Here is a 14,491-nt window from a genome sequence, read left to right on the forward strand (position 1 = left end):
TGGAACAATACCTACGACACTATGTGAACTACCAGCAAGACAACTGGGCAGAGTTGCTACCCATTGCACAGTTCGCATACAACAACGCTATGCACGCGACTACAGGATTGTCACCATTCTACGCAAATTACGGAAGAAACCCAACACTCATCGGTGAACCCATCGGGGAACACGCGGTGGCGCTGGGGCGCAAGAACAAGTGGAGAACATCAAAAACCTACACCAGCAAATGGTTAGAGATATCGAGTTCTTTAATCATCGGATGAAGATGTACGTCGACCGGAGGCGCACGCCCGGACCAGACATGAAGCCAGGCGACAAGGCCTACTTGCTGCGACGAAACATCAAGACAAAACGACCAAGTGAGAAACTGGACCACAAGCGACTAGGACCATTTACCATTGACGAGAAAACTGGACCCGTGAACTACCGACTACGACTACCGGAAAGCATGAAACGAGTTCACCCAGTATTTCATGTCTCATTATTGGAACCAGCGCCAGAGAGTGCAGAAAACGCCACAGAAGTTGAAATCGAAAACGCTAGCGAAGAAGAATACGAGGTTGAAGAAATCCTAGCGGACCGATGGCACGACAATCAGCAACAACTCCTGGTGAAATGGCAAGGTTACCCTACCTCGGAAAACACATGGGAACCCATCAAGAATTTGACTGGCTGTCACCAATTGGTGAGGCAGTACTACGCGCAGGCGAAGAGAACCCCTGCGGGACGGAACGCAAGAAAGCGTCGAAATCAATACCATCCAAAGAAAAACTGGGATCCACCGACGCAACCATCTGCGTCAGAGTAGGATCACCACCAGCACACGTTGCCGCAAGAACCTGGTCACGGACGACCGGAAGAGCAGTTTTATCGGACCCAGTAGCGGCACTGGAAGACTCTGCTTCACACTCTTTACGACGATCGGCCTCGACACGTTCTTTTTCGAGACGCTCGATCTCTTCTTTCTCACGACGCTCAAGTTCCTCGAGCTGGGCAATCTTATTGTAATCACGGGCAATGAAGTCACCAGCCCGATCGCGGAGCAAGGCTTCATGACGATCAAGACGCATCAGGCGAGCCATGGCCTCTTGACTGGCTTCGAGAGCGGCGCGACGTTCCTCCGCAATCTCGGCCTGCATTTTAACCAGTTTTCGCCATTCGGCTTCGGAATACGTTGGAGCAGAAGTCATGGTGCACTTCACTTTTCCACCGCCGCGAACACACTCGCTACACTTCTTCGAGTTCGAAGAACGGACACACGACTTATGCAAACGCACACAACGATCGCAAGGGGCAATTGAACGAAAACCCTGAGTGGCGATACGATCTTGGAGCTTCGAGCCGGAGATTCCTGCTGAAGACATGGTCAACGAACACGGGAAAATACAGAAAAGTAAGGGCCTCACCTACCTGAGGGGGGTTCAACGTTTAAAAACAAATCAAAGGTCGTTTGGGGACCAAAAGACCTGAAAGAGGGGGATGGTGTTACGGACCCACTACGGAGGGATCTCCCAGGAGCAATTACGGACCAATCAGTTGGCGGTCGGACCCAGACTGGACGACCGGCCATAATGGACGCGTGGCCCAAATGGACGCATGTCCATTTGGGGCCTCAGGCATCAACAGGAGCCATATTCGGCATGCTATCAACCGCCTGAAAGAATACTGGCTATACGGGAAGGACGGTGCACGAGAGGCCACTTCCGGCCCCATGACACGTGACCAACGGGACTATTCCAACAATAGATCCCATGCATGGATAGGACAAGATCCCATCCCACGATGGGATGAGATCGGATCACACTGACGGATGGGATCCGGTCCCATCGACGGATAGGAAGGACTAGATATATAAGGACACTCGTTACCCATCATGTATTTAGTTCTTCGCGATTATTACTCTATTGTTATTGAGACCTACAGTACAGCAATTCAGATACTTTGATCACAGTCGAACCTTTGAAGACCAACCTCAAACTAGCTTGGGAGCTCACTCGTGATTCCATCACTCGTGACTGACTTGCTAGCGGACACCCTGATCAAGCATTACCGTGCAAGGATCCCTATAGACTCGAGCCCGTGTAAGGCCCAGCGACGGCGACGGTACAGTTGCAGGATAACGGCTTGCGGTAAGTAACACTTTGGAAGTGCATACTCACGTTGCTTGACAGCCGGTTCGTAACAATACCCCGATAGTAGGTTATTATAGTAGGCGCTTATGATCTATCTATATAACCTATTAGAGTATGGCATAAAGATTCTCTATCTATAGTATAAGATATTATCTTCTTCAGACTATACTTTTAAGGACTTTCCTACTTAGAGTTCTTGAATTTGCTCTTACGCTTCTGGGTCCTCTTTCTGGAGGTTTTTGATTATATCTTATAGGTCTTTATCTACTACCCTTTGGTAAATATATTCTTTTAAGATTATACTCCTCTGTTCTTAGAGGGGGACTTTCTTAGTCTTACCTAGGTTTATTTTTATCTTATAGTTATTCTTAGAATCATATTCCTATATCTGTCCTGGCTGTGCTAACCTGGTTTCTAGGGTAGTCTTCTATGCTAACCTGGTTTCTGGGGTGGTCTTCTGTGCCGACCTAGTTTCTGGGGTGGTATCTTCTAAATCTAAGTCTGGGTTAGAGTCTCTAAGGTCCCTTTAGACCTGTTCTACGATTACTTCTTTATCCTTTTTATCTTCTTCTTCTTCTTCTGATTCTTGATTTCTTAGTAGTAATTCCCCTTTAGGAAACTTAAGGGCTATATAGTCCTACAGAGGTTTTAGTAGTTCTACCCTAGGGATATTATTCCTATTTGGTCTCTATGATAGGCTATCCGTAGGGTTAGTTTTTCTAGAGCGGTATTTTATGATAAAGTTAAAAGATATAAGGGAAAGAGTCTATCTAGCTTATCTCCCTATTAACTTTTCCTAAGTTATAAATAACCAGAGATTAGTATAGTTGCTAAGGACTTTGATAGGGTATCAGGAGCCCTCTAGATAGTATCTCTAGTGTTTAAATATATAGATAATTATAAATAGTTCCTAATCTGGTATAGAGTACTTAAGCTTAGATCCTATGAATTTTTATAACCAGAATACTACTAGGTATCAGATACCTTAGTTATCAAGTTAGGATATAATCCTGGCTATCCCTATATTTAAGATATCTATCTTAGCTTGGATAGGTTTCTAGGGGTTAAAGTGGTAGAGTAGGGGGGCCTTTCTGAACTTAGTAAGTAGTATATAAAACATAGCTAGCTTATGAGGTTCTAGGTTAACCAGACCAGGCTTCTGGCTGTTCTGGCTCCTTTTTTAGGAGGTTAGTTAGTAGGACTATGATTCTAGAGTAGTTATAGATAAACCTTTAGTAGAAGTTATAGAATCCTAGAAAAACCTAGATATTATAGTATAAATAAGGGATTTCCTAGTTAAATATATCCTAAACCTAGCCTGGATCTATAGAGATATCTTTAGTACCGATAATAAATCTAAGAAATTTAACTTCTTTCAGCGTGTCGGGGACAGACCAAAGGTGATGACGTCACGCAGAGGATGTCAGCTGAACAGGGGATACCAAGTTACAGGGGACTTGGGAGGAAAGGGTAAAGATAAGACCAAAAGATCAGACAACACGGATCAGATGGAATGACATACGACCAAGCTGGATCCAAACTTAGGATGGAATGGAAGGAAAGAATCAAACAAAGATACTACTGATCCCAAAAAGATTGAATTCGATGCTCCACTAACTAAGGGGTAAGATCAGGTTTTATAGAACATTAGACTAAACAGATAAACATAAGACCAAAGGTCTTAGAACATGGGATGAAAGATCCACGGAATCCGAAATGATCAAGTCTTTCATCTCATCTTGTAACCATTGATCTCAACAACGGGGTTCGGGTTGCGAATCTTCTCGGACGAGAGAAGATGATCTTTGATCTGATGGATCAGATCAAAACAATAGCCATTCATTCCGCAACAAAATGGTTGATCGCGGGATGAATTAGTCAGCACAATCTTTAGACCAAAAGAGCCACTTTTGGTCCCAGGAATTCAGGCAGAGAATCAGCCTGAATTGCTGACAATACTTAATCCTAATAAGTAGTATTAGATTAAATATCTTCTTTGGATTATCTACCCCTTTTTTAATTTATAATAGTATTATTAAAGACTAAAGATATTATAGTTTATTTAATTTTTACTATTTATAATAATCTTTTTAATCATTTAGAAGAGTCTATATCCTAGCTCTATTAGAAGAGGGTATAATAGAAATAACTTATATTCACTACTCTTAAGGCTGCCATAGCAAAGCTTAAAAGCTATTATCAGAAGACTAAGGGTATATAAGGAGATCTTTTTATAAATAAGGTAAATTCTTATATCTGATCAGAAACTTACTTTTTTTCTCTACTACTGATTAGGGAGATAAATAGCGTAAGTGATACTATTAAAGTATCCAAGATTATATCAAGCTATTGTTACGAACCGGCTGTCAAGCAACGTGAGTATGCACTTCCAAAGTGTTACTTACCGCAAGCCGTTATCCTGCAACTGTACCGTCGCCGTCGCTGGGCCTTACACGGGCTCGAGTCTATAGGGATCCTTGCACGGTAATGCTTGATTAGGGTGTCCGCTAGCAAGTCAGTCACGAGTGATGGAATCACGAGTGAGCTCCCAAGCTAGTTTGAGGTTGGTCTTCAAAAGGTTCGACTGTGATCAAAGTATCTGAATTGCTGTACTGTAGGTCTCAATAACAATAGAGTAATAATCGCGAAGAACTAAATACATGATGGGTAAAGAGTGTCCTTATATATCCAGTCCTTCCTATTATCCTGTCCTCTGACAGGACAGGTCCGTTCCTGTATCAGGTCAGGTCCGTTCCGTTGAACGGACAGGATCTATTGTTGGAATAGATCCGTGGTCACGTGTCATGGGGCCGGAAGTGGCCTCTCATGCACCGTCCTTCCCGTATAGCCAGTATATGTTGCAATGGTAAGCCACAGGCCATATCCGGCTTCCTGTTGGTGCCTCAGGCACCACTGTAGCCCTGCGCCCCCCTTGGGCCGTGTGTCCGTTATGGCTGGTCGTCCGTACTTGGCCCGACCGCCAACTGATTGGGTCATAGTAGCTCCTGGGAGATCCCTCCGTAGTGGGTCCGTAACACCATCCCCCTCTTTCAGGTCTTTTGGTCCCCAAACGACCTTTGATTTGTTTTTTAAACGTTGAACCCCCCTCAGGTAGGTGAGGCCTTCTTTTTTCTGTATTTTCCCATGTTCGCTGACCATGTCTTCCTCTGGAGTGTCCAGTCGTAAACTCCATCAATTAATCGAGGACGAAGGTTTCAAATCGTTCCTTCCCTGTGTCCGTTGCACTCGTCTTCGTCACGCCTGTATCCGGTCCGATCGTTCGAAAAGTTGTTCGTGTTGTGTTCGTGCTGGTCGCGGCATCAAGTGCGAGATGCCCGAGAGAACTTTCACCGATTCCGAATGGCGCCGTCTCGTCCGCGCCCAGGACGAAGTGGCTGAGAAGTGTCGCGAGGCCTTGGCCGCTGTGATGCGCCTGGATCGTCAAGAGGCTTTGCTGAAGAAATATGCGGGTGACTTTATCGCCCGTAAATACGATGAGGTAGCTCAACTCGAAGAGCTTGAGCGTCGTGAAAAAGAAGAGATCGAACGTCTCGAAAAAGAACGTGTCGAGGTCGATTGTCGTAAAGAATGTGAAGCAGAGTCTTCCAGTGCCGCTACTGGGTCCGATAAAACTGCTCTTCCGGTCGTCCGTGACCAGGTTCTTGCGGTAATGTGTGCTGGTGATGATCCTACTCTGACGTAGATGATTGCGTCGGTGGATCCCAGTTTTTCTTTGGATGGTATTGATTTCGACGCTTTCTTGCGTTCTGTCCCGTAGGGGTTCTCTTCGCCTGCGCGTAGTACTGCCTCACCAGTTGGTGACAGCCAGTCAAGTTCTTGATGGGTTCCCATGTGTTTTCCGAGGTAGGGTAACCTTGCCATTTCACTAGGAGTTGTTGCTGATTGTCGTGCCATCGGTCCGCTAGGATTTCTTTAACCTCGTATTCTTCTTCGCTAGCGTTTTCGATTTCAACTTCTGTGGCGTTTTCTGCACTCTCTGGCGCTGGTTCCAATAATGAGATATGAAATACTGGGTGAACTCGTTTTATGCTTTCCGGTAGTCGTAGTCGGTAGTTCACGGGTCCAGTTTTCTCGTCAATGGTAAATGGTCCTAATCGCTTGTGGTCTAGTTTCTCACTTGGTCGTTTTGTCTTGATGTTTCGTCGCAGTAAGTAGGCCTTGTCGCCTGGCTTTATGTCTGGTCTGGGTGTGCGCCTCCGGTCGACGTATATCTTCATCCGATGATTAAAGAACTCGATATCTCTAACCATTTGCTGGTGTAGGTTTTTGATGTTCTCCACTTGTTCTTGCGCCCCTGGCGCCACCGCGTGTTCCCCGATGGGTTCACCGATGAGTGTTGGGTTTCTTCCGTAATTTGCGTAGAACGGTGACAATCCTGTAGTCGCGTGTATAGTGTTGTTGTATGCGAACTGTGCAATGGGTAGCAATTCTGCCCAGTTGTCTTACTGATAGTTCACGTAGTGTTATAGGTATTGTTCCAATGTTTGGTTAACCCGTTCGGTTTGTCCGTCAGTCTGCGGGTGGTAGGCTATTGAAAGTCTATGATCAATGCCTAGTTGATCCGCCACTGATTGCCAGAATTTCGATGTGAACAGCTTGTCTCGATCCGAGGTGATTTTTCGAGGTATTCTATGGTTCGTAAAGATATAACGTATCAGTGTTTTTGCGATCCCTTCCGCCGTCATGGTTTCTGACGCGGGTAACATATATACGTATTTGGTGAGTCGGTCGACGATGACAATAATCATATCATGTTGATCCTCTGTTTCTGGTAGCTTGGTGATAAAGTCTATCGTGATCCACTCCCATGGGTGTATCGGTACTTCCTTGTTTTGTATCTCACCATACAGTAGATATCGAGTGGGTTTGTTTTGTAAACATGTATTACACTTCTTGATGTAATTCTTGACCTTTCGATGTATATTCGGTAGGTAGTAATTTCGTGTGATATGTTTAATTGTCTTCTCGATACCTATATATCCGTGTGTTGGTACATCGTGGTGTTTGGTGATGACTTCTTGCTGTAGTTCCCTTGGAATGTATATAAGTCCGTGGATCCACACAAGTCCATCTCTTGTTGTTTGTTCGTCTTCCACTGTTTGCATAATGTTTTATAGTTGTTCATCGTTCTGTGTTGCTGCCTTGATTTTTTCCAGCCACTCGCTGTTGATGCTGTACGTTGTTGCTGCGAGTGTCTGATGGTTATATACGAGGTTTCCTTCCCCGTCTTTTTTTAGGATAGCTGGCACAGCTTCCTTAGTGCCTTCTTTGTAGTCAGGTCTCCTGCTGAGTGCGTTGGTTGTTACGTTCTCCACACCCTTGGTGTGTTCGATTCTGTAATCGAATTGCGATAACGTTTCCGCCTATCTGACTTGTCGTTATGTCAACATCTTCGTCGTTGTGAAGTACGTGAGGTTTTTATGGTCCGATTTGACCAAAACCTGATGTTTCGCTCCTTCTAAGTAAGGTCTCCAAACCTTGAATATATTAACGACCGCTAGAAGTTCCTTGTCGTGTACGTCGTAGTTCATCTCCGCTGGTATCATTTTTCTAGACCAAAATGCGATGGTCCACCGTCTTTTGCTGCCACTTGGTAGTGTCTCGGTCTGCACTAGTTTCGCCCCAAGTGCATAGTCTGATGCGTCTGTTTCCACAGTGATTGGGTTTTCTGGGTTAAATCTCCCCATGATTGGTCGTTCCTTGAACCTCTCTTTAAGCGTGTCGAATGCTTCTTGTGCCTTGTCGTCCCAATTCCATTATATGTCCTTTCTGGTCAGCTTGGTTAGTGCCTCTGTGATTTTCCCGAAGCTGTCTATGCTCCTTCGGTAGTAATTGCAGAGTCCCAAGAACCGTTGGATGTCTTTCACATATGTGGGTGTAGGCCATTCCATAATACTCCTGATTTTTTCTTCTTCCATGCTGAATCCTTCTCTGGTAATCATATATCCCAGGAAGCCTGTTTCTTCTGTGTGGAACTCGCACTTCTTCAACTTAAGAGTTACTTTAGCTTCTCGAAGTTATTGTAGTACTAGTCTGTTATATTCCATGTGTTCTTCTATAGTCTTCGAGTAGACTAGGATGTCGTCTAGGTATACTACTACAAAAATATCCAAGTATCCTTCCAGTGCGTTAAATATAAATCGCTGGAATGATGCTGGCGTATTGGTTAGCCCGAAAGGCATCACCACATATTCGAAGTGTCCCATATTCGTCCGGAATGCTATTTTCTATTTATCTCCCTCCTTTATTCTCAATCGGTTATAGGCGTTGGTAATATCATACTTCATGAAGTACTTTGCTCCCATAAGCCGGTCTTGGATTTCTTAAATCAAAGGTAATGGGTGTCGATCTTTGATAGTAATCGAATTTAAGTGTCGATAGTCCACACAAAGTCGAAGTTCTCCTCCTTTCTTGGGTGCGAACAAGACAGGGTATCCTGCTGATGAGGATGATTTTCTGATGTAACCTTTTTGTAGGTTTTCTTCGATGTACTCCCGGAGTACTTTTTGTTCTTTCTCGGATAGTTGGTAGATAGGCATGAATATCGGTTCCTTGCCTTTGTTGATCCGGATTTCGTGGTCGAAAGGTCCATACTCTGGTAGTTGGCCTTCTGGTGGTAGTGTAAACACGTCCTCGAAGTCTCGGTATTCTTCGGGTATTTCTGGTGTTCCTTCCTCTGTCGCGCAGAGGGTCTGCTCTCCGTGAGCTATCACGACATATTCTCTGAGTTCGTCATCCGTTATATCAGGTCGCTGTTCCGTGGTTGCGATGACGCTTATGTCTGTGATCTGGTGGGCCTTGCCTTGTGGCTGAGTGGCTATGTTAGGGTTCCTTGCCTGAGTGCCCTCATAGGTACCTGCTCCCTTTCCAGGTCCTTTCTGGTGTTCCTTATCTCTCTTGGTTCCTTGCGTGTAGTCGCAATTATCGAATTAAATGACTCCAGTATCCTATTGGATTACCGGGTTATGGTGTTGTAACCATGGCATCCCGAGGACGATGTTAAACGTGCCTAGCTCGGTGATGTCGAATTCGATGTTTTCCTTGTGTTCGCCTATAATCATTTCTACCGGCTCGGTTTCTAGGATCAGCCCTTTGTTGAGTCGCTGTCCGTTGAGTCCGATAATGGGTTGTGGCTTTTCCTTTTCTTTCACCCATAGCCGTAGTCTCTGGTTGCATTATGGGTCCATGAAGTTCCCACATGCTCCTGAGTCGACAAGGACTTTAACCTGTCGCCCAGTGATCATGGCGGTGACCTTGAGGTGTGCACCCCATTTGGTCGCTGCGATTTGTTGTGTCCTGATTTGCTTGCTTCCATACCAGATTCCTCGATACTCTTTTTTCCACCTGGGCATGTTCAACCAGTTTGGTTTTTATGGCTGAATCCCGTAGTTTAGTTTCCCTTGGTAGTGGATCTCACAGTCATGGTCGTAGCATCCAACTACAGCCATTGCAGAGTGTCGTGGGTGTCGGGCATATCCATTGCACGAGCAGTTTAGGTCGCTGCATGGATATGTTGCCCTAAATTTTCCGTCGAAGTCCCCCTGGAACCCCTTCTTCCAATTTGGTGTTTCTTTTTCTCTGGTACTTGGTCGGTAGCCTTTCTGAGCCTTTAGCTGCGTATGTTGTTCGCAGGTGTCATCAGTACAGTGCTTTGCCGATTGCATCCTGTGGTGTGGGTGTCGTTCATATCCCATATATCCACAGTCGATCCTAAGACAAGGGCATGTCCCTCTGTCTTCCTCGCTGTTCGTCGCGGTGTTGTTAGGAGTTTTCTGAGGCAATTCCAGGAACTCTGGTAGGGTCTCCGGGACCGTTTCCACTTCTAGGTTCCCGCTATCCGCGTTTGGGAGTACCTCCATCAGTTCCTGGGAGTCGATGGGTTGATTCCAGGAACCATACTGGGTCCATCCTTGACTCTCGATCTTGTTTCCTAGGATGTCGTTATCCTCTTCCTGGTCGTTCCATTCGATCTCAGGGAATTCGGTTTCGGTGACTGCGTCACTGTGACTGTCCCAGTCCCGTTCGTTTATCTGGTTATTCCATCCCTTATGGTCACCAGGTACTTGGTTTTCTTTGTTCCACTCCTCATTATCAAGAGGTTGTCTAGTGGCTCGGAGCTGTTGCTCTCGGTTGTCGATAGCTCTTGTTGCTCTGATCTGCTGTTGTCTTGGTGGTCCGTCGCTGCGGCATTCGCGTGAGTAATGCCCTGGTTTCCCGCATTTGAAACACAGTTGCTTCTCTTTTCTTCGTTTCTGTTCTTCGTCGGGGAGCCTAACTACGTCTAGCTCCATTGGCCGAGGTCCGTACGGGTCATCCCGCCGGTCATCCCTCCGTCGGCCTTGGTTGGCGCCTGTCCTAGGCCCAAACCGTTGCCCTTGGTGGTTTGGTCGACGGTCTCGTCGCCAGTGTTCCACCTCTTTCTTCTCTTGTTGCCGTTCCCATTCGCGGTTGTCAATGCGGATCACCACGTCGATGATTTCGCTCATGGTCTCCGGTCGGTCCATTCTTGCCAGTTCATCCTTCAGGTGTGACTTAAGTCCGTACATGAATCTTAGGATTAATGCATAGTCGTCCCATCCCAACGTCGCTGTAATTTGTGTAAATTCAGAGACATATCGGGATGCGGATCCGGTTTGTCGGATTTCTTGCAGTTTTCGTTCTGTGGTTCGTTTGGCGTCGATGTCGCCGAAGGTGCGTTCCAGGTGCTTGCACAGGTTTGCGTAACTGGTGAAGATCGTAGTGGTGGTCTCAGACCATTCCTCTCGATCTTTTCCATAGTATTCGCGCATGTAGGGTTCGAGCCAATCCCATGCTTGTCCTCTCAGGTAGGTTGAGACGAAGATGACTTTGCTTTCTTCGTTCGGAAGCTGAGCCTGATTGACGTCAAGGTGCATGTCCATCTGGGTGAGAAAGCCCCGAAGCTTCGCTCTGTTGCCATCGAAGTTATCCGCCTTGGGTAACTTTGGCGTCGCGTGCGATGTTGGTCGTTACCCGGTGTTCTGGGTAAGTCGTTCGGCGATCCCTTGGAACTGTTCCTGGGCCGTGTCGCCGAGGGCTCCCAGAGCTTTCTCGAGTGCTTTCATGTTGTCGGCTTGTTCCCGGATCTGAGCTTTCAATCGCTGGATCTCGTTGTCGCGTTCATCATCGGAGTTAATGTCCATCTTGGACTGAGTTGCGGGTGGCACAGGCGCTGCCTTACCCTTCGAGGTACTGCCTTGCGAAGACATGATACTGAGATCACGGTCGTAGTAGACAGGGCGATTATTGTGTTACGAACCGGCTGTCAAGCAACGTGAGTATGCACTTCCAAAGTGTTACTTACCGCAAGCCGTTATCCTGCAACTGTACCGTCGCCGTCGCTGGGCCTTACACGGGCTCGAGTCTATAGGGATCCTTGCACGGTAATGCTTGATTAGGGTGTCCGCTAGCAAGTCAGTCACGAGTGATGGAATCACGAGTGAGCTCCCAAGCTAGTTTGAGGTTGGTCTTCAAAAGGTTCGACTGTGATCAAAGTATCTGAATTGCTGTACTGTAGGTCTCAATAACAATAGAGTAATAATCGCGAAGAACTAAATACATGATGGGTAAAGAGTGTCCTTATATATCCAGTCCTTCCTATTATCCTGTCCTCTGACAGGACAGGTCCGTTCCTGTATCAGGTCAGGTCCGTTCCGTTGAACGGACAGGATCTATTGTTGGAATAGATCCGTGGTCACGTGTCATGGGGCCGGAAGTGGCCTCTCATGCACCGTCCTTCCCGTATAGCCAGTATATGTTGCAATGGTAAGCCACAGGCCATATCCGGCTTCCTGTTGGTGCCTCAGGCACCACTGTAGCCCTGCGCCCCCTTGGGCCGTGTGTCCGTTATGGCTGGTCGTCCGTACTTGGCCCGACCGCCAACTGATTGGGTCATAGTAGCTCCTGGGAGATCCCTCCGTAGTGGGTCCGTAACAGCTATATCAAACACACCTTGCGTATATAATTCCTTAAACTCTATCTGATTAGCCAAAAGCATAAATATTAGGTCTTTAAGGATTACTAAAGCCCCTAAAACACCATAGTTAGATAAAGCCAAATAATCCTGATAAATCTAACAAGTTAACTTAGTATTTGGAGAGTATAATAATTAATATATAGCTACTAATATTTTAGAAAATATATAAGTCAGACTATCCTATTCTCTTATATATTATATAAGATATTCTTTTAATTCCTATAACTAATACTGGAGTAGAGTAGCTATTTAATACTATATATAATATTTATTATTACCACTAAGGATCTTTAAATATAATAACTATTTAAGATTTGATGATGTATATATATATCTAAATTTAATACAGAAAAAAGGAGCTTATATTTATAAAAGAATATCTCACTCTAAATGAAATAGAGATAGGTATTAAGGAGAAATATAACACTGACGACAAAGGTTTAGATCTAATCAGTGACAATAAGGAAGAGGATATTATCCAAATATGTACTCAACTATAACCAACTGTTTCAATTCCCTCATAGGTTACCCTTGGGAAGAGACTAATAGATATTACATCAGAGGCAGAGAATACGTGTCACGGTACTTGTCAGGTTGATCCTGTAATCACAGGAGCACCTCCGGCAACGAACTGCGGGGTATCCAGTACTTAATCGGACGGACCCCAGTGAGCCGGGGTTCCAAGTTCTTCAAGTATTAGTTCTTATTGTATTGGAAAGTACTAAATACTACCTGACTTATCACCGATATCTTCTTGATTCACCTAACCACCAGGTGCCACCATAATCTGGCACTTTCTCTCACAATAAGGATATAGATAGTCTGGATGATGATGATGATGATGAGCTTCCAATCCAGGATACTCAGCCACGTACATCAGGAAGAGTGCGTAAACAGTCAAGATTATTAGATGGCTATATTGGATAAAATTATATTGTTTTATCTGTTTATCATGAAGTAGAGCATAAGTCACCCGCAGGACCATCCCCCTGATGAGTTCTGTGAAGCATATAGATAGTACCAGTAGAAATTTTAAAAATTCCTCAATATTATACAGATAGTTTGTATTCTAAATACCTAAGAAATACCAAAAATACAGAGAACTTTTGCATAATTATACAGGCGGTATTTAATAGCTATGTTTTCTTTTTTAGAGCCCATGGGCCGCCCATTATGGGCGCCTAGCCCCTACAGCCCATCCTTGGGCGGGGTATAACAGCCCAAAGCCCATAATGGGCAGCCCATGGGCTATGGCGAGGTCTATAGGTAATATTTTCCTACTCTTATCCTAATATTTAGAATAAAATGATACTTTAACCACCATAAACTAATTATATTCATTATCTAGCTATTTTTACTTAGTTATAGTAAGATAAGCTCTATTTTGGTTTAAAAGGAGATAGGGATATAGATACTCTGGGAAACTTTTCCCCTTGGAAATAAAGAGTGGAGATATAGCACTTCCAGAAGCTCTAATATACTTATAGTTACCCACTCACAATTTCCAGCTTGTAAAAAAGCTATTTTTCCATAGTATTCTGCTAAAATAATAATTTTTTATATTATGCCAATTCCCATAGCAAAACCACTCTTATTAAAATTAAAGATATTGTCTGAAACAATACCCTACTTCTTAATAGTCTTTTGAACTAAATCAAACCATGGTTTAATAATTCGAGGATCTCCTGAAAGAGCTCTCTGATAGTTGTATTTGCGTGAAAGTCGAGTAGAGAGATTTGGGCGTCGTTTGATAAATTAAGAAGGCCAATTAATACCAATAGTAGAGGGTGTATTTTTCTTTGCACTAAGTAGAAGATTGGCCATATCTCGTAACATAGACAAAGTAAGAGCCGCACCTCTTGAATCCATATTAAGTAGCCAATTCTCTATCGATTACTCCTCGATTTGAGTGAAAATATGACCGGATGCCCTCTTTTCAGTAGCAGATTCGCGCCCATTGATCCGGGCCTTTAAAGTTGAGACAGGTATGTCAAAAGATCGTGCAGCAGCTGTAGCAGAGGGATATTTACCATCTTTTATAGCTTTTATAGCTAGTAAAAGGCGACCCTCTTGCTGTATTAACTTTGTTTTTTTGTCAGAGCGTTGAGGTGGCATTTTTGTTATGGTTAAGAAAGGTGTATTATTATTGAAGTGGGTATTTGATGGGGTCTCTCGCGCGGCCGTGGATCATGTTAATCTAGATAAATCTTAGTAATGACTAATTAGTATTATTCTAGAATGTCTATAATTATTAGTTTATTCATAGTCTTAGTAATAGTAAAAGTAACATCCTATATTAATCTAGACTTTAATAGATTTATAGTATTAGTTTAGAAAATCT

At 44.5% G+C, this 14,491-nt stretch overlaps 2 protein-coding genes across 2 annotated transcripts; one reads left to right on the forward strand and one right to left on the reverse strand.

The window, feature by feature from the left end:
* Positions 1-802: 802 nt before the first annotated feature.
* Positions 803-1,193, reverse strand: N7483_009089 (uncharacterized protein; the record flags this gene model as incomplete). The annotated part of the gene is made up of 2 exons (XM_057092516.1): positions 803-842; positions 913-1,193. The coding sequence occupies 2 exons, from the start codon at positions 1,191-1,193 to the stop codon at positions 803-805; spliced, it is 321 nt and encodes a 106-aa protein (XP_056943690.1).
* A 4,099-nt stretch (positions 1,194-5,292) lies between these two features.
* Positions 5,293-5,765, forward strand: N7483_009090 (uncharacterized protein; the record flags this gene model as incomplete). Its single annotated transcript, XM_057092517.1, has 2 exons — positions 5,293-5,706; positions 5,745-5,765. 2 exons carry the CDS (start codon positions 5,293-5,295, stop codon positions 5,763-5,765), a joined length of 435 nt encoding a protein of 144 aa, XP_056943691.1.
* Positions 5,766-14,491: the final 8,726 nt, after the last annotated feature.

This window comes from Penicillium malachiteum, assembly GCF_028827825.1.
Source record: "Penicillium malachiteum strain IBT 17515 chromosome Unknown utg000004l:1.0-4883003.0:1.0-4884900.0, whole genome shotgun sequence".
Taxonomy (NCBI): Eukaryota; Fungi; Ascomycota; class Eurotiomycetes; order Eurotiales; family Aspergillaceae; genus Penicillium; species Penicillium malachiteum.